Source organism: Bos javanicus, chromosome 18 (assembly GCF_032452875.1).
Source record: "Bos javanicus breed banteng chromosome 18, ARS-OSU_banteng_1.0, whole genome shotgun sequence".
Taxonomy (NCBI): domain Eukaryota; kingdom Metazoa; phylum Chordata; class Mammalia; order Artiodactyla; family Bovidae; genus Bos; species Bos javanicus.
In genome coordinates this window covers 58,019,511-58,038,908 of record NC_083885.1, presented here as the reverse complement: position 1 = coordinate 58,038,908, position 19,398 = coordinate 58,019,511, and the positions used below count along the sequence as shown (strand labels likewise).

The 19,398-nt window shown below is 42.1% G+C and overlaps 2 protein-coding genes across 2 annotated transcripts in view; one reads left to right on the top strand and one right to left on the bottom strand.

Moving 5' to 3' along the window:
* The window catches only part of ZNF613 (zinc finger protein 613), a 41,280-nt gene that overhangs the window by 14,707 nt on the left and 7,175 nt on the right, over window positions 1–19,398 (bottom strand). The gene's annotated exons all lie outside the window — the stretch shown is intronic.
* Window positions 5,352–12,982, top strand: LOC133229700 (zinc finger protein 605-like). The gene is given in 2 exon segments (XM_061386414.1): window positions 5,352–11,470; window positions 11,472–12,982. Coding segments are annotated over 2 exon segments (1,272 nt in total). The 5' UTR covers window positions 5,352–10,346; the 3' UTR covers window positions 11,620–12,982.

The following is a 19,398-nucleotide window of genomic DNA, read 5'->3' as shown; positions in this document are numbered from 1 at the left end:
ATAAAATAAATAAAAGAATTCCCTTGTGGTCCAGTGGTCCACTGAAGGGCACTGGGGTTCAATCCCAAGTTGGGGACCAAGGTTCCCAAAACCTCCACCACATGAAGAAAACAACAAAAGACTTAATAAATGTTATCAAGTAAAATAAATAAGCAAAGTTAAAATAATATTTTTTCATTCTTTAGAACAGGCAAAGACTAAAAGATGGATGAGGTTTCTAAATGAAAACAGGCACTCTGATAGAATTAGACCTTTTCCCCCCATATCTAAAATGAGGATATTTCTGCCCACCATTGACAGCTTTCATAATATTCAGTAAAATAATAAAATTACAATGTTTGAAATACTCCCCTAATCAAAAAAATGTGCATACATTTAATAAAAATTAGCTCTTACTTTTCAGCTGGAGCTCTTGGGGAGGATAGATTAGTAAAGTGGACTCAACTAATAGAACAGTTTTGGACAACCTGGAATAATCAATCCAATTCAAACTTTTCATTCTCTCTGACTCTTTCAACAACTCCAATTCTAAACAATTCTTCACTAGACAAATGTGAAAACATTTCAACTGAGATAAAGCCTGCACAGAAAATTTTCCCAAAAATTTCTGGCCTGAAAAAAAGTGTGTTAGTTACTCAGTGCTGCCCCACTCTTGCTCCTCTATCCATGGGATTCTCCAGGCAAGAATGCTGGAGTGGCTGTAGTCATTCCCTTTTCCAGGGATCTTCCCGACCCAGGAATCGAATCCGATCTTCTGCATTGCAGACGGATTCTGTACCCACATATTCTGATCTTCTATTCCTCCTCAGTTCACTACCTTCCATCTTAGAACAAAACCCCTCCCTATTAGCTCAACCCTCCCAGCAACCCTCTCACCTTTCACCCTAGGGATGTCATCAAACTTCCACCCCCAACTTTGACTGAAGACCTTTTCTTTCAACTAAATATGTTTCCTGTGTGTCCGCAGAAAGGCATGCTGCCTTCCTCTACCACCTTGGCTTCTCCAAACCCTGTACCGTTCCCTGAAATCGCTCCTGCTGCTGCTGCCGCTAAGTCGCTTCAGTCTTGTCCGACTCTGTGCGACCCCGTGAACTGTAGCCCACCAGGCTCCTCCATCCATGGGATTTTCCAGGCAAGAGTTCTGGAGTGGGGTGCCGTTGCCTTCTCCGCCTGCTCCCAACTCCCTAAAGGAGGCCTCCTTTTGCGGTATGGACATTGCACCTTTTTAAATATGGCTGCGCCCCCATGAAGTTTTGTACCTCCCGCGTACCAGCGGCAAAGCCAAGGCGTACATATTTGGATTTAGTGCGCCTTACTTGAAGGACACCAGTATTCCGCCGAGATGGACTAGAGCATGCTCATTCCCCTTTGCAACGCTAGCGATTGGCGTAACAATCGCTACAAGACAAGTTTTGTAGGGCAGGAAAACTGGTTGTACGGCTGGCCTTCCAAAATGGCGGGCCCCATATATACCAGCTAATAGGGTGCCGCCATACTCTTGTCATAGTGTCTTTAAAAGACGGGAAAGCTGAACGGAATTTTCGTTGGTGTTAGGACGCCCCGGGGTGACGGTTGTCAGCCTGCAGACTCGGGTGCTATAGAGAATAAACTTGACCTGCGAAGTGGAACAGCCGGGCTTGTGACTCTGAAGAAAGTGATGGACTGTGCCTATTGGTACCCACCCAGCGGTGCGTGAAGAATCTATTAAGGGGTCTGTTTCGCTTTCTGGGAGCAGAATCAGGTTGAGCTTTGTGGAGATATCAGCTTTGAGGTAAGGGCAGCCTATGGGGAGTCTTTAGGAGGAGCAAGCCCTTGTTGGGGAGGGGATGCATTCCGTTAATGAGGGAACAGAATGGTCAGAAATGAGGCAGCCCTGGGGGTCAGGGTATTGCAGTAGCGTGGACAGATTTGGGGTGGCTTGGGGTTAGCATTTATGGAAGAGGTCAGTGACTGTGGGGGCTTGGAGGCAAACCAGTGTTTGGCATGGTTTAGGGGGGTAGTCAGTGATTGGGATGCACTTAGGGGATAGGTCAGTGATTTGGGGCATCCTTCGGGGGAATGTTATTGATTGGGGGTGAATGAGGAGGTGCTGGAGGAAGTTAGAAATTGCGTTTGAGAATGTGTCAGAGCCTGAAAACGTCTTCTGGAGGAAGATCAGTTCTTAGGACAGCCTTAGAGGGATGTCAGTGATTGGAGCTTTCCTGGAGGAAGGTCAGTGACTGGGGAATCTTTGGGCATAAGTCAATGATTGAGACGTCTTTGGGGATGTTCTCTCATGGAAGTGTCCACAATGGCAGGTTCGTGATTCAGACATCCTTGGTTGGCAGTTCAGTGTTTTTGATGTTCTTGGCTTAGGCGAATATTTGTGATGTACTTAGTGGGAGGTTCAGTGTTTGGAATATCCTTCTGGGTGGCCTTGTAGGGAGGTTAGTGCTTGGAGCAACTGTTTCTTGTCTTGGAGTCCCCAGTGGTCACTGAGAGTCATAGGGATCTATGTGTTTGAGTCTGGATAAATGAATGATAATCTGTTAGAAGTCATGAACTATGAAATAGCCATGTGGTCCATATTTTGGGTATGATGTTGTTAGGCATTGATACATAAGAAATTTATGGGAGTTGGAACTTGAGAGATCTCTGCATTTTAGAGGACTTTGGTGTTTTAAAGCCCATTGACTTCTCATAGACTACATTACTGCCTTCATAAAAACCTGCTTTCCTCTGTCCTCTAAATCACCTCCTCCTCTCGCTGTCTTCACAGTGCTTTGTAATGATCAAGATTTACATAAAAGCTAAGGTTAAATGCTTATTCTGAAGGATGTGGTATCTGCCCCTCTAATTTTCAAACTTACTGCATATTTCTCTGGGATCCTTCCTTTTTTCATCCTTCTGATGCATGAGAGGACTTTCCTACATCCAAAATCTTGGTAACCAGAAATACACATTGTTAAAATTTTGATATGTTTCCTTTTCCAATTATTTTCTATGACTCATTTTATTACAAAAATGTGATAACAGTGCATAAATAGCTTATAATTTGGCTTTTTAAAGAAACTTCAAAACCTTCAAAAAATGAAAATTAACCTTATATGGTAAAATTGTTTCAGATTACTGACTTTTGGTACAAAGTCTTATTGATAGCTGCGTAGTATTCTACAATGTGAATCTCCTTGCAGTGTTGACTGAAGTTATATTCTTTGCACTAATTTGGATAGACATGACTTTGAAATATTCACATAGGTCTGGACATTGCTTGTTAAGTTTATGCCTAGATCTTATCTATGTTTGCTGCCATTGCAAACAGCTTCTCTTTCTTTTGAACCTTCAATTATTTTTATTTTACAGGTATAAAAGTAATCAACTTTTTTTCTCTTCCATAGCCTTACTGAGAAGGCAATGGCACCCCACTCCAGTACTCTTGCCTGGCAAATCCCATAGATGGAGGAGCTTGGTAGGCTGCAGTCCATGGGGTTGTGAAGAGTCAGACGTGACTGAGCGACTTCCCTTTCACTTTTCACTTGCATGCATTGGAGAAGGAAATGGCAACCCACTCCAGTGTTTTTGCCTGGAGAATCCCAGGGATGGGGGGAGCCTGGTGGGCTGCCATCTATGGGGTCTCACAGAGTTGGACATGACTGAAGTGACTTAGCAACAGCAGCAGCAGCATAGCCTTACTGAACTCCTTTTATTACTAATGTGTTTGATCCTTTTTTAGGTTTTCCAGGTGAGCAGTCAGAACACCTGCAGATAAATTTAACTCAGAGAAAAGAATATGGACTTCAGATTTGGGCAGACCTAGGTTTTTATCCATATTCTGCCACTTACTACATTTCTCAACCTATGCTGCTTTTCCCATTTGGTTAAAAAACTACCAGTACTAACTATTCAAAAACTTAGAATACCTAGCACATAGTAAGTACCCAAGAGAGGTTAGCAAGCACTATTCCAGTACACACACACAGACTTACATGCACACATGCTTCCCAGATGGCTCTGGTGATAAAGAACTCACCTTCCAATGCAGGAGACATAAGAGACTTGGGTTTGATCCCTGGGCAGGAAGATCCCCTGGAGGAGGGCATGGCAACCCACTCCGGTATTCTTGCCTAGAGAATCCCATGGACAGAAGAGCCTGACAGGCTATAGTCCATAGGGTCGCAACGAATTGGACATGACTGAAGCAACTTAGCACACACACATACACACACATATATATACTGTTTCTCTGGATTTTAGCCTTTTAAAAATTTAGTTTTTTTAAAAAAATTCTTTATAGTGACCCTTCTCTAAATGTAGATTTAGTTTTGAATACAGTTTTAGCACAATTACATAATTTAATGAAGATAGCTTTGTTGCTTGTGTTTCTTGCTTGTACAATAGACCCTCAGGTAGTATATGGTACTTTTTTCCTCCTTAAACTATCACATTAACCTATCACCACATACAAATAAAAACTCATACAACTCAGAAAAATATTGTGCTCCCAGTTATAGTTTGTCACAGGAGTGAATTTCTGTAATCCCCCAGGTCGTGACTTCCTGGGATGAAACAGTTCCAGTGAGGGAAGGAACTGAAGGTGCCAGAGCAGCCTGGCGTCCTTCACCAGAGACTCTGTACTGGAGCTGCAGGGAGGCAGCCAGAACCAACAACAGAGCAGATACAAGAGGTGCTGGCTGAACCTAGGGCTCCAGAAAATGCCTGCATCCCAAGTGAGTAGTTTCCTGCGTATTTATTTTCCTTTTGGCTTTCTAGTGAATTTTAGGAGGTTAAATACATATATTAAGAGAAAATGTTTATTCAGTATTCATGAAGGCTACTCTATACCAGACACAGCATGGAAAGATGAATGTCTGAATTCAGAAAAAAATACTGAGACAAAAGATCAACTTCACAGTAAAGTTTATAAATTTATAAATTTTATTAAATTTATAATATTTATAAATAAGAATTTATAAATCATATGTTTATATAAATTGTTTGAAGTTAGAACATGGATTATAGCCTGTGAGGCTCTAACTGTTTAGTAAAATTGAGCACATGGGAGTCCTGTGCACCAGTCCTGGCAGTCCAGGAGTTAAGACTGTGCTTCCACTGCAGGGGGCATGAGTTTGACCCCTGGTTGGTAAACTAACACCCCACCATGCCTCACAGTGTGCCAAAATAAATAAATAAACTTGTCTCTGGTATCCCCTGTTTTTCCACTTATCTATTGTTGCCTTGTTAGTCACCCCAAAATCTAGGGGTAAACATTTATAATCCTCATGGATACAGTGGGTATAAATATTCTGTCTACACACAGTTTTTGTGTGACACTGAATTCTAGGATGGATCTTCGAGTGTTTACATGTGTCCCATTAGTTATGGTTGTTTCCAGAGAGCTTATGTAGGAGCACGACATTACAAATTTTGAAGAAAAAAAAAATTAAGTATCCTGGAGTATTTTTTTGGATACATAATACTTTTGTTCTATAATGAGTGAGAATTTCTTAAACATTACAAATGGTGACACAAATATACTAGCTTACAGATATGTACAATGTACTACTTTATGCTTCAAAAAGGCAGGCAGGTATATATGTGTGTATATATATATATATAATTTTAGATCTAATGAACAATTCAGTGGGCCATATGGGCCCTATGGTGATGGCGTGTATCTTTTCAGGTTTCAAAGACCATCCTCAGTTTCAGTGCTTTGCTATAAGAGCTCAACAGTACTCAGCAAAGCATTTATTCTCATGGTTATGATTTATTACAACAAAAGGATACAGATTAAAATCAGCAACAGAGAATGGTGCGTAAGGCCAGGTCTAGAAGACACCAGGCAGAAGCTTCCTGTTGTCTCAATGAAGTCACATGGATTTTGTTTCCTGTTCTCAACAATGATTTGTAAGAACACATCTCGTGTGTGTGCTCAGTTGCTTCAGTTGTGTCCGACTCTTTGCGACCCTATGGACTGTAGCCCACCAGACTCGCTCTGTCCATGGGATTCGCCAGGCAAGAATACTGGAGTGGGCTGTGCCCTCCTCCAGGGGATCTTCCTGACCTGGGGATCGAACCCGAGTCGCTTACATCTCCTTCATTGGCAGGCAGGTTCTTTGGTTCTTTACCACTAGCGCCACCTGGGAAGCCCAACAACACATCTCCGGTATTGCTAATTAGTGTCTAGGCTTTTTATTTGCAGTGGGTCACACAGGGAAGGCTGACTATATCAGTGGCTGACATTGGTGTCCAGCCTGTGGACAACTTCAGAAGTCAAGCAACTTCCAGAAGTTGCTACAATGTGGCTCAAGACCTCTAATATAAATCACATTGAGAGTATTAGTGAAGCTTAAGATATTCTCAGTGTCAAAGTTTCATATAGTCCAGAAGTTTATAGAGTTAAACCCATATGTCCCCCATCAGACCTTTTTCTTTACCTGCAAGATAAATAATCCAGACACTTTTATGTATATTCTTTCAACCTCCTGTGTCAGTACTCACATATGTAAATGTGTATTTGTATGAATTTGAGTTGAGGACCCATGACTCAAACTCAGTGATTCTCTAGAAGACCTCACAGGACTCAAAAGAGCAATGTGTTATATTTCTCTCTCTGTAAGCTAGTGTGTTCCTTCAGGGTAAAAGAAAGTCTCTTATAAAGGAATGCTTAATACATTGTCTGTCATAGGTGCATACACATAGGCTGTAGGTGGTTTCCAGATTAAAGATTTAAGGATGTTCTCTGTTCTATTCCTCTTTTGTGAATGGATGAACATGTGAGTCTCAGGATGATTGAACAGAAGCACAGGCAGAAGACACCCGGCAGAAGCTTCCTGTTGTCTCAATGAAGTCATATGGATTTTGTTTCCTTTTCCCAACAATGATTTGTAAGAACACATCTCGTGTATGTGCTAGTTGCTTCAGTTTTAAATTTTAAAAAAATTGGCTTTTCCTACAAAGTAAAATGCAAAACTTGTTACACAGAAAGCAGTCAAATAGCTCATCATGGGAAAACTTACAGGAAAACTTCTGAGACATTCCTATTTATCTTCTTAGTAGTAATCAATGATAATTCCTTTAGAATGAATAGAAATGTTCTATTACAGGGCTCAGTGTCATTCAAGGATGTGGCTGTGGTTTTCACCTAGGAGGAATGGCAGCTACTGGACCCCCTTCAGAAGAACTTGTATTAAGATGTGATGCTGGAAAATTTTATCAACTTAGTATCAGTGGGTAAGAAGAGCATTCTGGGTACTGTAGGCAGTGGACTGCCTTTTCTTTCTCAGGGATGAAAGGGGTGGAGTCTTACAACTGCCTTACTTTTCTAGACTTGAGTTTCATACATCAAAGATTTTAGTACTTTCTGGCCTCTTAGTTTCCTTCTCCCACTCCCAAAGCAAAAGTCCTTTACTTGGCCAAGTTGGAATTTGTTCAACCCCTTAAATATAACTTATTCTACAGAGGACTTGTATTTGGGTCTGTGGGTCCTCTGTAATTCCCCTTGAGTAGGGTATGATGTGCTGTGAAAGTGCTGCACTCAGTATGTCAGCAAATTTGGAAAACTCAGCAGTGGCCACAGGACTGGAAAAGGTCAGTTTTCATTCCAATCCCAAAGAAAGGCAATGCCAAAGAATGCTCAAACTACAGCACAATTGCACTCATCTCACACGCTAGTAAAGTAATGCTCAAAATTCTCCAAGCCAGGCTTCAGCAATATGTGAACTGTGAACTTCCTGATGTTCAAGTTTTAGAAAAGGCAGAGGAACCAGAGATCAAATTGCCAACATCTGCTGGATCATGGAAAAAGTAAGAGAGTTCCAGAAAAACATCTATTTCTGCTTTATTCACTATGCCAAAGCCTTTGACTGTGTGGATCACAATAAACGGTGGACAATTCTGAAAGAGATGGGAATACCAGACCACCTGATCTGCCTCTTGAGAAATTTGTATGCAGGTCAGGAAGCAACAGTTAGAACTGGACATGGAACAACAGACTGTTTTCAAATAGGAAAAGGAGTACCTCAAGGCTGTATATTGTCACCCAGCTATTTAACTTATATGCAGAGTACATCATGAGAAACGCTGGACTGGAAGAAGCACAAGCTGGAATCAAGATTGCCAGGAGAAATATCAATAACCTCAGATATGCAGATGACACCACCCTTATAGCAGAAAGTGAAGAGGAACTAAAAAGCCTCTTGATGAAAGTGAAAGAGGAGAGTGAAAAAGTTGGCTTAAAGCTCAACATTCAGAAAACGAAGATCATGGCATCCGGTCCCATCACTTCATGGGAAATAGATGGGGAAACAGTGGAAACAGTGTCAGACTTTATTTTTTTGGGCTCCAAAATCACTGCAGATGGTGACTGCAACCATGAAATTAAAAGATGCTTACTCCGTGGAAGGAAAGTTATGACCAACCTAGATAGCATATTCAAAAGCAGAGACATTACTTTGCCAACAAAGGTTCGTCTAGTCAAGGCTATGGTTTTTCCTGTGGTCATGTATGGATGTGAGAGTTGGGACTGTGAAGAAGGCTGAGCGCCGAAGAATTGATGCTTTTGAACTGTGGTGTTGGAGAAGACTCTTGAGAGTCCCCTGGACTGCGAGGAGATCCAACCAATCCATTCTGAAGGAGATCAGCCCTGGGATTTCTTTGGAAGGAATGATGCTAAAGCTGAAACTCCAGTACTTTGGCCACCTCATGCCAAGAGTTGACTCATTGGAAAAGACTCTGATGCTGGGAGGGATTGGGGGCAGGAGGAGAAGGGGACGACAGAGGATGAGATGGCTGGATGGCATCACTGACTTGATGGACGTGAGTCTGGGTGAACTCTGGGAATTGGTGATGGACAGGGAGGCCTGGCGTGCTGCGATTCATGGGGTCGCAAAGAGTCAGACACAACTGAGCAACTGAACTGAACTGAACTGAGGGTATGATGTTACCAAAGCACATGCATTCTACCAGTTGCAACAAGAAGCACCATGGATAACAGGAAAAAATCCAGAGTCAGACTCATCCCGGTAAGTGAAAAACCAGCTCCATGGGATAAATGGAAGTATCAATCTTTGTTGGCCAGAAAGAGGGAGACACCTCAAAAATATCTGGAGAAATCTTATTGAAATTTTTAAGCTCAGTATGACTCAGAACAGCTGACCTGAGTTCCCACCTAACGTGAACATTGACTCCTTTTCTCTTTTTCTTGGCTTGTGGAATCTTAGTTCCCTGACCACCAGGGATCCAACCTGGGCCCTTGGCAGTGAAAGTGCTGTGACTTCACATTTTAATCTCTCCATGTTAGGTCTCCTGCATTGGCAGGTAGATTCTTCACCACTGAGCCACCTGGGAAACCTGTATTAGGTCTCTTTTGCCTGGTTTAAAACACACACACACACACATTTCTTTATTTTAGATATTCCGATCAGATCCCTTCCTTAGTCCATCTTGGAACTTGCTCTCCTAATTAATCTTTCTCTCTGTTATCCTCAGTGTACTTGCCTTCTCCTTGTCTCCATCTCCTCAATCCATGTTTATATTAATAGCTCTCTTTTCTTATATATTCAAGCATACATAAATTTTCCATTCTTCTCATTCTGTGTATCTCTCATGCCTCTCGTGCGTGAATGCTAAGTTGCTTCAGTCATGTCTGACTCTTTGTGACCCCATAGACTGTAGCCTGCCAGGCCCCTCTGTCCATGGGATTCTCCAGGCAAGAATACTGAAGTTGGTTGCCATGCCCTTCTCCAGGGGATCTCCCGGACCCAAGGATCGAACCTGCATCTCCTGCATTGGCAGGCGAGTTCTTTACCTCTATCATCACCTGGGAAGATGCTTATAGTTTATTCCTTTTTTCATCTTTAAATCTCCTTTTACTTATAAATGTCACAGACTTTAGGTTTATACTTACAGTCCCCCTTCCTCTTTTCTCTTTGGCCTTTCCTGAGATTCTCTTCCTTCTGTTACATAGTCATTGTGGATTCACTGGTCTGTTTCTAGAAGACACCTGGCAAGTTGATAATTACAGAGACTGGCACGAAATAAACCATGGCAACCTGGAAACTACGGAGAGTCACCACAGAGATAATGCATTTGGAAAAGCATCTTCTCTGAGCTTAAACCTTGAAGTTTCTTTAGCACAAGTATCTCATATACCTGACATACTTGGGAAATACTTGAAACCTAATCTAGAGTGTATTACTCAGAATAAAAGCTATTCAAGAAATGAAGTGGGATTTAATCAATATGACAAGTTATTTCTTTATACTAAGCATGAGAAAATTCTTAATAGACAAAAATACGACGAATATAGTGAACACATTAAAGCTTTCAGCCATAAGTCACAGCTTCTTAAACACCGGAAAACTCAAATGGCAGAGAGACACTACAGCTGCACTGACTGTGGGAAAGCCTTTTCACAGAAGTCAGACCTCATTAAGAATCAGAGAACACACACCGGAGAGAAACCCTATGGGTGCAGTAGGTGTCAGAAAGCCTTCAGCCGGAAGTCCCATCTCATTTTACACCAGAGAACCCACACAGGAGAGAAGCCCTATGAGTGCAACAAATGTGGGAAAGCTTTTACTGATAAGTCATGCCTTAATAAGCACCAGAGAACTCACACAGGAGAGAAATAGTCTGAGTGCCGCATGTGTCAGAAAGGCTTCAGTGATGAGTCACAAGTCACATTACATCAAAGAACACACACAGGAGAGAAGTCCTACAGATGTGATGAATGTCAGAAAAGCTTCAGCAATAAGTCACAGCTCATTATTCATCAGAGATCTCACACAGGAGAGAAACCCTATGGTTGCCATGAATGCGGAAAGACATTTCCCCTTAAGTTTAGCCTCGTTTTACATCAAAAAACACATACAGGGGAAAAACCTTATGGATGCAATGAATGTGGGAAGGCCTTCATCCAGAGATCTGAGCTCATCAGACATCAGAGAACTCACACAGGAGAGAAACCTTATAATTGCAGTGAATGTGGAAAAGGCTTTAGTGTAAAGTCACTCCTCAACACTCACTGGAGAACTCATACAGGAGAGAAGCCCTGTGGGTGCAATGAATGTGGAAAAACATTCTCCATCAAATTTAGTCTCATCCTATACCAAAGAACTCATACAGGTGAGAAACCCTACGAATGCCATCAGTGTCAGAAAGCTTTCACCCAAAAGTCACATCTCACTATTCATCAGAGGTCTCACACAGAAGAGAAACCCTACGAGTGCAGTGAATGCCACAAAGCCTTCAGCTGGAAGTCGTATCTCCTTATTCATCAGAGAATTCACTCTGGAGAGAAGCTTTATCAATGCCATGAATGTGGAAAAACTTTCTCCCACAAGTTTAGCCTCATCATTCATCAGAGAATCCATACAGGAGAGAAACCCTATGGATGCAGTGAATGTGGGAAAACTTTCCCTATGAAGTTTAGCATTGTTTTACATCAGAAAACACATATGGGAGAAAAACCCCATGAATGCCATGAGTGTCAAATCTTTTGCCCAGAAGTCACATCTTATTATACCTCAAAGAACTCACACAGGTGAGAAACATTACAGATGCAGTGAGTGCTGGAAAACTTTCTCCCACAAATTTAGCCTCATTTTACATCAGAAAACTCATCGAGAAAAGTCATGAAGAAAGTTAATATCCAAAAGTTGTCATTGAAAGGAAATAGCTCATTATACTCCAGAGTTTACATAGGAGTGAAACCTTAAGACTGAAGCAGATTTGGACACTTCTAGATTCATACCATGTTACTTTTATCAAACAATGGAACTACATAGAATGCCAGACAGGAGGAAATATCTTTCCCAATAAATGTCAATTGAACATAGCCTAGAGGGAACAAATAGGAACTTCTGTGTGTGTATTAATGGTGGGGATGTTGTCGGTATGAAATTCAGCTACAGAGAATTGACATTTAGGGGGAAAGTCATGCTTTCATGGTATCATTTATGAGGGAATTCATTTCCTGTAATTTTGATCTAATACACAGCATTACAGAAATTATTAAATATGTAAATAAATACAGTAGTTAGAAAACAAAGCAAAAATTATAGCAGAACACCATGTGAAAATACTAAGTGTTCTGTACCTATTTTAATAATAACATGATTTTTGTATTTGGGAATTGTGTGTGTGAGCATTAACGATTGTGACTCCCTAGTTCATGTGCTTAAATGTCATAAAATTTTACCACAGAATATCTGCACTGAGTCTTTGTATCATCATAATGCTACATGAATTATAACTGAACTACATGGTTCATTATTTTAGTAAAAGAATCTTATGACTCAATATCTTGCCACCTCTACCATGCCCCGACGGTATGCTTTATTAGTAAGTGGGCCTGGAAATTTCTGAGTCTTTCTTGAGTAAAACTTTTGTTTTCATTGATCCAAAGATGGAAAAATTGTCCCATGTATTAATAACGCTTAAGTGAAAATGCAGCACACAGTTGATTGCTTGACATATTTAAATGGAGAAGTGGGTACATAAAATATTAGTGTATCATACAACCAAAGGTACCTTAGATTGGATGAAATACAGTAGAAATCATCATCTTTATAATAGTCTTTCTTCTAAACCAGCCAGATATTTAGGGTTTGAAGATGATGACTATTCATAGGTTTTATATACCCCCTTTGAATTCTGAACAGTTTGAGATAAAGTCCCTGGTATCAGAAGATAAAATTAAATATTAGCTTGAGTCCTGGTATTGCCTGATTGGATGTGTGGTTTGTTCCTAAGGACAAATAAAATATTTCCCCCATACAGCACAAGATGCACTTCCTTTTGAAAGAGTATAAACCAAACTTTACAGATGTTTTTATTAATCCCTTTCTAGAATGTAATACAAAATCTCTCTTTTTTTTTTTCTTAAATGGGAATTAAACTCTTAAGTTACAAGGAGCTTGACTCTGGTTTCCTTTTGAAGCACATTTTACATTAAAATAAAACACAAACCTCAAAGAACAATCCACAGACTGGGAGACTATATCTCAACACTTAACTGAAAAAGATGAAAACTTAGAGTGTATAAAGAACTCTTATGAATCTGTGGGTGCAGAAAAATTGGGATCATTAAGACAAAGAGGGTTGCTCACCATCCAGTTTTGACAGGGGGTTAAGTTGTAACCCACTGCGGTTGCTGATAGTGCACTGAGATGAATTTAAATAGGTAAAACACCAGGCATTCTGTGCTTAGAATGCAAGTGAACAGGCAGGCAGGGCTCACAGATCGTTAGATGTACATCGCAGGAAGAATTTTAGTGACACTGGATTCTAGCATCTTCCCATACAGAGATAAGCCTTAAAAAGATTAACTTGAGACATTTTTTTTTCCTTTATGATTAGCAGTAAATCTTTTACCAAGATGTATGCCTAACTGCATGTATTTCCTATCCAGAAAGCATATATAAACGGGCTTCTCCCTTACCTTTTCGGAGCAATTTCCTCAGAGCTAATGTCATCCCAAAACTGGGTTCACCTCTTGGTGGGTCTCAAGCCAGTAGGCATACCCAAGCCAAAGAATGGAAGAAGGAAGGACTTATTACTTGCAGCAGGTAAGAACACCAGGGATTTTTCCCAAAGCATTGGCTCCTGGGAACTAAAAGTGAAGAAGTTTTAAGCTAAGGGCACATGCACATTCATGAAAGGACTTGAGCAGAGAATTTAGCATAAAATTGAGCAAAAGTTGAGTGTCCAGCTTTAGTAGAAGTCAGAGGGTCAAGATTATCAATTTGGTCCTTCACCTAGTGAAAGTGAAAGTTTAGCTGCATAGTGGTGTCCAATTCTTTGCGACCCCATGCACTCTAGCCCAGCAGTCTACATCAAATTCTCCAGGCAAGAATACTGGAGTGGGCGGCCATTCCCTCCTCCAGGGGATCTTCCTGACTCAGGGATCAAACCCATGTCTCCTATGGCTCCTGCATTGGCAGGTGGATTCTTTACCACTGCGTTACCTGGGAAGCCCCATTGTCCCCTTAACATCATTGATTACGGAGACTGTTCAAGGGCAAGAATTATGGCCAGGCTTAGATGACAAAACGGCTTAGGCTAAAATGGGTTCTCTCATGTCAAGAAAGCCATGCCTGGTTCTCTTTCTCACAGAAATCTCCCTAACCCATATACTTACACTAACTGGGTGGCTGTGGTCCTTAGCAAGAACCTGAATAAAACTTAGAACTGTTATTTTGTGTGTTTTCCCGTCAACAGATCAATAAGAAAATAACAGAGTGAAAATCAGTAGGTAAATATCCATAGAAGATATGATTCTGAATACCCAGTTAACATGAAAAGACACTAAACTGCATTTTTAACTGAAAGCAGGCCCATTTTTGGACAGCCAATTCTCAGATTTTACTTCTTTTATGTGAAAAATTAAGCAATTCCTGCTGGATAGGATAATTTTAATAGTTTTGGGGGACATATCTGTAAAGTGACAGCTGACTGACTTACAGTATCCTAAAAATTTGTAAGGAACACTTGATTTGTCTCTGCCAAAGTATGACAGGATGGAAGGGGGCAGGGCACAGTCATTATAAGAATGACAGCCATTGAAGATATGACAAACTGGTTAGAACCTACAAGGCTTTGACTAGCCTATACGACTTCCCATAGACCTTGAGCCTCATTATACACTCATTGTAGTACATTAACGGAGAAGGCAATGGCACCCCACTCCAGTACTCTTGCCTGGAAAATCTCATCGGTGGAGGAGCCTGGTAGGCTGCAGTCCATGGGGTCGCAAAGAGTCGGACATGACAGCGACTTCACTTTCACTTTTCACTTTCATGGTGGAGAAGGAAATGGCAACCCACTCCAGTGTTCTTGCCTGGAGAATCCCAGGGACGGGGGAGCCTGGTGGGTTGCCATCTATGGGGTTGCACAGAGTCGGACATGACTGAAGCGACTTAGCAGCAGCAGTAATACATTAATATGCTAAATAACACACCCACCAGTGCCAGGACAGTTTCAAGGTTGACCATTTTAAAAGATCAAAAAGTGGGTGGTGGCCCAATTCCTGAAAACTGCTTTTCCCCACAAATAGTTTAAATAATCCTCCCACTTGTTAGCCTATAAAATTATTCAACCCATAAAAACTAACAACCCTCTACCCCTAGGCTGCTCTCACTTGCCTAGGGCATGTGTATTTCTCTGAATAAACTCACTTTCACTTTACTATGGCTCACTCTCCTGAGACCTGGGATGTGACCATTCTCTTGCTCCTCCCTTCTCCTGCAACCACAGCCCACTGCTGCTACAGCTGGAAGAAACTTGGACTAAGATGCACGATAGGGTGAGGGGTGAACAGAGAGAAGGGGACGTACATTAGTTCAGTTCAGTCACTCAGTCGTGTCTGACTCTTTGCGACCCCATGAACCGCAGCATGCCAGGCTTCCCTGTCCATCACCAACTCCCGGAGTTTACCCAAACTCATGTCCATCGAGTCAGTGATGCCATCCAACCATCTCATCCTCTGTCATCCCCTTCTCCTGCCTTAAATCTTCCCCAACATCAGGGTCTTTTCAAGTGAGTCAGCTCTTCATGTCAGGTGACTGGACATATTTGGCTGGACATTATAAAGTGACAAAACAGCACAAAGATGCCCCAGAATTGTCTCCCAGTAATCTTAGATGAAAGCAGAGGTGCTAAGGCCTTAATGATGTTATCCCAGAAAGAATGGTTGTGTGTATTTTGAGACCTACCAGAATCCTGTGGGGCTTCCTGTTCATAGGAAAAAGGCTTTGGGCTCCTTGACTTTCCAGGAGTTCAAAAGGGCAGATTCAAATAGTTTTTCTAATTAAGGAAGTAAGGGAACTCAGTAACAAAGGAAAAGCAGTCAAGAAATAATATTGCAACAATAAAGCAGGGTCCTGGTTCTTCCTCCAAGGATACACATAACAATACACCTTTCAGCTTTTGGCTGAGCACAACATTCCTGGAACACTATCCATTACCTCACCACCAACCAAACAGAAGAAAGTCACATATCCTGTAGCCCCCGCCCCAAACTTTGCCTTTAAAAACTCTTCCCCCAGATTTCCCTGGTGGTCTAGTGGATAAGAATCCTCCTGCCAATGCAGGGGACAATCCTTGGTCTGGGAGGATCTCCACATACCTGTGGGCCACAACTACTGAGCTGGCAAGCTTCAACTACTGAAGCCCTTGCGCCTAGAGCTGTTGCTCTGCAACAAGAGAAGCTACCATAATGAGAAGCCCATGCGCTGCAGTGAAGAACTGCCCTGACTCTGCCACTAGAGAAAGTCAGCACATAGCAACAAGGGCCCAATGCAGCCACAAATTAATTAATTAATTAAAAACAAACAGGGACTTCACTGGTGGTCCAGTGGTTAAGAGTCTGCCTTCCAACACAGGAGATGCAGTTTCGATCCCTGGTCAGGGAACTAAGAGCCCACATGCTTCAACGAAGTGTGGTGACTAAGCTCCCATGCTGCAATGAAGATCCCACGTGCCTCAACTAAGATCTGATGCACCCAAATAAATAAATATTTAAAAAAACTCAAACAAATACTCTTCCCTCAAAACCATCAGGGAGTTCAGGATTTTTTTTTTAGCACAAGCCACCCTTCTCCTTCCTTGGCCCTGCAGTAAACCTCTCTCTGCTCCAAATTGCAACATTTTGGTTTGTCTGGCCTCACTCTGTATCTGGCTCATGAACTTGTGGTCAACAACCTGTGTCTCCTGCATTGCAGGTGGATTCTTTACCTGTTGAGCCATCAGGGAAGCCCCTGTATTGTCTTTAATTACACAAATGACTTATTGTCACATATTTGGTCTTTGACGCTGGTTCTTGGGACAGAGTTCCTAAAACATCTGCAGTTTCCTGAGAAATAGAGGAGTATCCTTTTTTTATTCATAACAAGCCCCTCTGAACCATCTGTGAGTGTATGCTAATGAGGTGACTCAGGACAGGTCCGTAGACAACTTTAAGACGGGAGCTGATCCCAGAAAGACCAAGCCTTGACTGGAATGTTGGGCTCTACCCTCTGATCTCAGTAGACAGGAAAGGAACTGGAGATTGAACTCTGTCACTAGTAGGCAGGGGTTTAATCAATCATTCCTGTGTAATAGAACCACCATAAAAACCCCAATGGGGTTCAGAGAACTTCCAAGGAGGCAGGCTGATCCCCGTGCTGGGAGGGTGACTCATCCCAACTCTGGGATGGGGAAAGAGGCCCTTGCACTCAGGACCTTTTTACACTTGGCTCTCTTTACCTTTTCATGTGGGTGTTCATTAATATCCTTGATGAAAGTGAAAGTCACTCAGTCATGTCTGACTCTTTGCAACCCCATGAACTATACAGTTCATGGAATTCTCCAGGCCAGAATACTGGAGTGGGTGGCCTTTCCCTTTTCCAGGGGACCTTACCAACCCAGGGATTGAACCCAGGTCTCCTACATTGCAGGCGGATTCTTTACCCGCTGAGCCACACACAGGAAGAAGCCCTATATCCTTGGTAATAAACTATAAAGGTAAGCGTAACATTGTCCTCAGTTCTGTCAGTTGTTCTGGCAATTTATCTAACCTTAGCAGGCAAAGTACGGGAAGCCCTGAGTTGTAGCCAAGCTGGACACAAATGCAAGGAACCTGGGACTTTGGACTGGTGTCTGAACTGAAGGCACTCTTGTGATACTGAGCCCTTTAGCCTGTGGAGCCTGATGCTAACTCTGAGTTGTCAGTGCCAGATTAGGGTTGAAGCTGAAGACCAAATATTAGAACAAAAGATGTTCCTAGTGCTTTTACCACTTAGGAGACTACAAGGGTTTTAGGATCTCTAAGCCGACAACCAGGGATAGAAACCTCTATTATTTCACACCCTCCATTTTAGTAATAAGAGAAACACTCATATTACACGGGACTGTGTTGTTACAGGGATCACTGACACTGGAGGATGTGGCCGTGGATGTCACGTGGGAGGAGTGGCAGCTCCTGGCCCCTGCTCAGAAGGCCTTGTACCAGGACGTGATGCTAGAAGACTATAGCAACCTGGTGTCTGTGGGTGAGGACAGTGCCTTTTCTTTCTTCAGCTTCTGAAGGCTTTGTTGTGTCTGTCATGCTCTGAAGTGGTAGATTTTCGGTCTCATCTCTTGTCCCAGATGAGAAGGTATACTCTCTTTTCATTTCAGAGAAAAGCCTTTAATTTACAAACATACAAATTGTGTAGTCCCTAAAAAGCATACTGTTCTCAGCATCACAGATCCCTGGTGACATCTGATGAGCCTGAGTCTTCTGGCATTTCCCATGAACAGGGTATCAAGTTAGCAAACCTGATGTACTCTCCAAGTTGGAATGAGAAGAACCACCATGGACCTTAGACGATGAAGTTCCTGGTCAACCCCATCCAGATAGGTGAGAGAGAAGCAGCAAGACGGGCAAGGCTGAAGAAATCACCTTTCAGTTCCTTAGAGAAGGCATCCCAGTGGGGAGGGGTGCAGAGGACACAGAAACAGCCTCCATGTATCCCTCTCTCCATATGAGAGCTCTTTTTCTGGGTGGGAATTTAAAGGAAAATATACCCCTTTATCTCTTCTTGGAAAGAATCCATTTATTTCTCCTTAGATGTCAACATTCCTCCCTGCCACACCCCACAGTCTTCCTTGGATTTTCAAGTCTTCCCATACTTCATCATTTGTCAGAGTATGATTTTATGTTCCTTTCATGTCTCTTGATATGAAATTCCTCCTTCTGTGTCTCACTTCTAAGAGGAAACTTTGAATTCATCTTTATCTTCTGATGCATACACACGTTCCTGCCCCATTGGAAAATATTTCCCCTTATGACATCCAGCCGCACCTTGGAAGCCTTTATTCTCGTGGTGACATGGTCTCTTAATATGTATTTATGTTTGTTTTTCTTTTTTCCCACTCTGAGCTACTTCAAAGGTTCTGTTGTCGTCCTCTGCTCTCATAGACTATAAAACCTTATTTATTTAAATTAAGCCCTTGTTCTCTGGCCCATATCCCGTAACAATGTCTAATACATCTGCTGCTACCATGTATTTTACCTGTCTCTATGGCAACTCCCAGTAAGTTCACACTTTTTGTGTGAGACACCAGAACCATCTTCCCTCCAAGAAAATCCCTTTCCAACATCCTTTCTGAAATTGAGATTCTGTTGTCCTTCTGTACATCTTAAGTCCTGACATTACCTTGAATCTTCTTTACCTTCTGTGTGTGTGCATGTGTCATTTCAGTCATTTCCAGCTCTTTGCAACCCTATGGACTGTGGCCTGCCAGCCCCTTCTGTCCATGAGATTCTCCAGGCAAGAATACCGGAAGGGGGTGCCATTTCATTCTCCAGGGGATCCTCCTGGCCCAGGGATCAAACCTGCATCTCCCACATCTCCAGCATTGGCAGGCGGGTTCTTTACCACAAGCACCACGTGG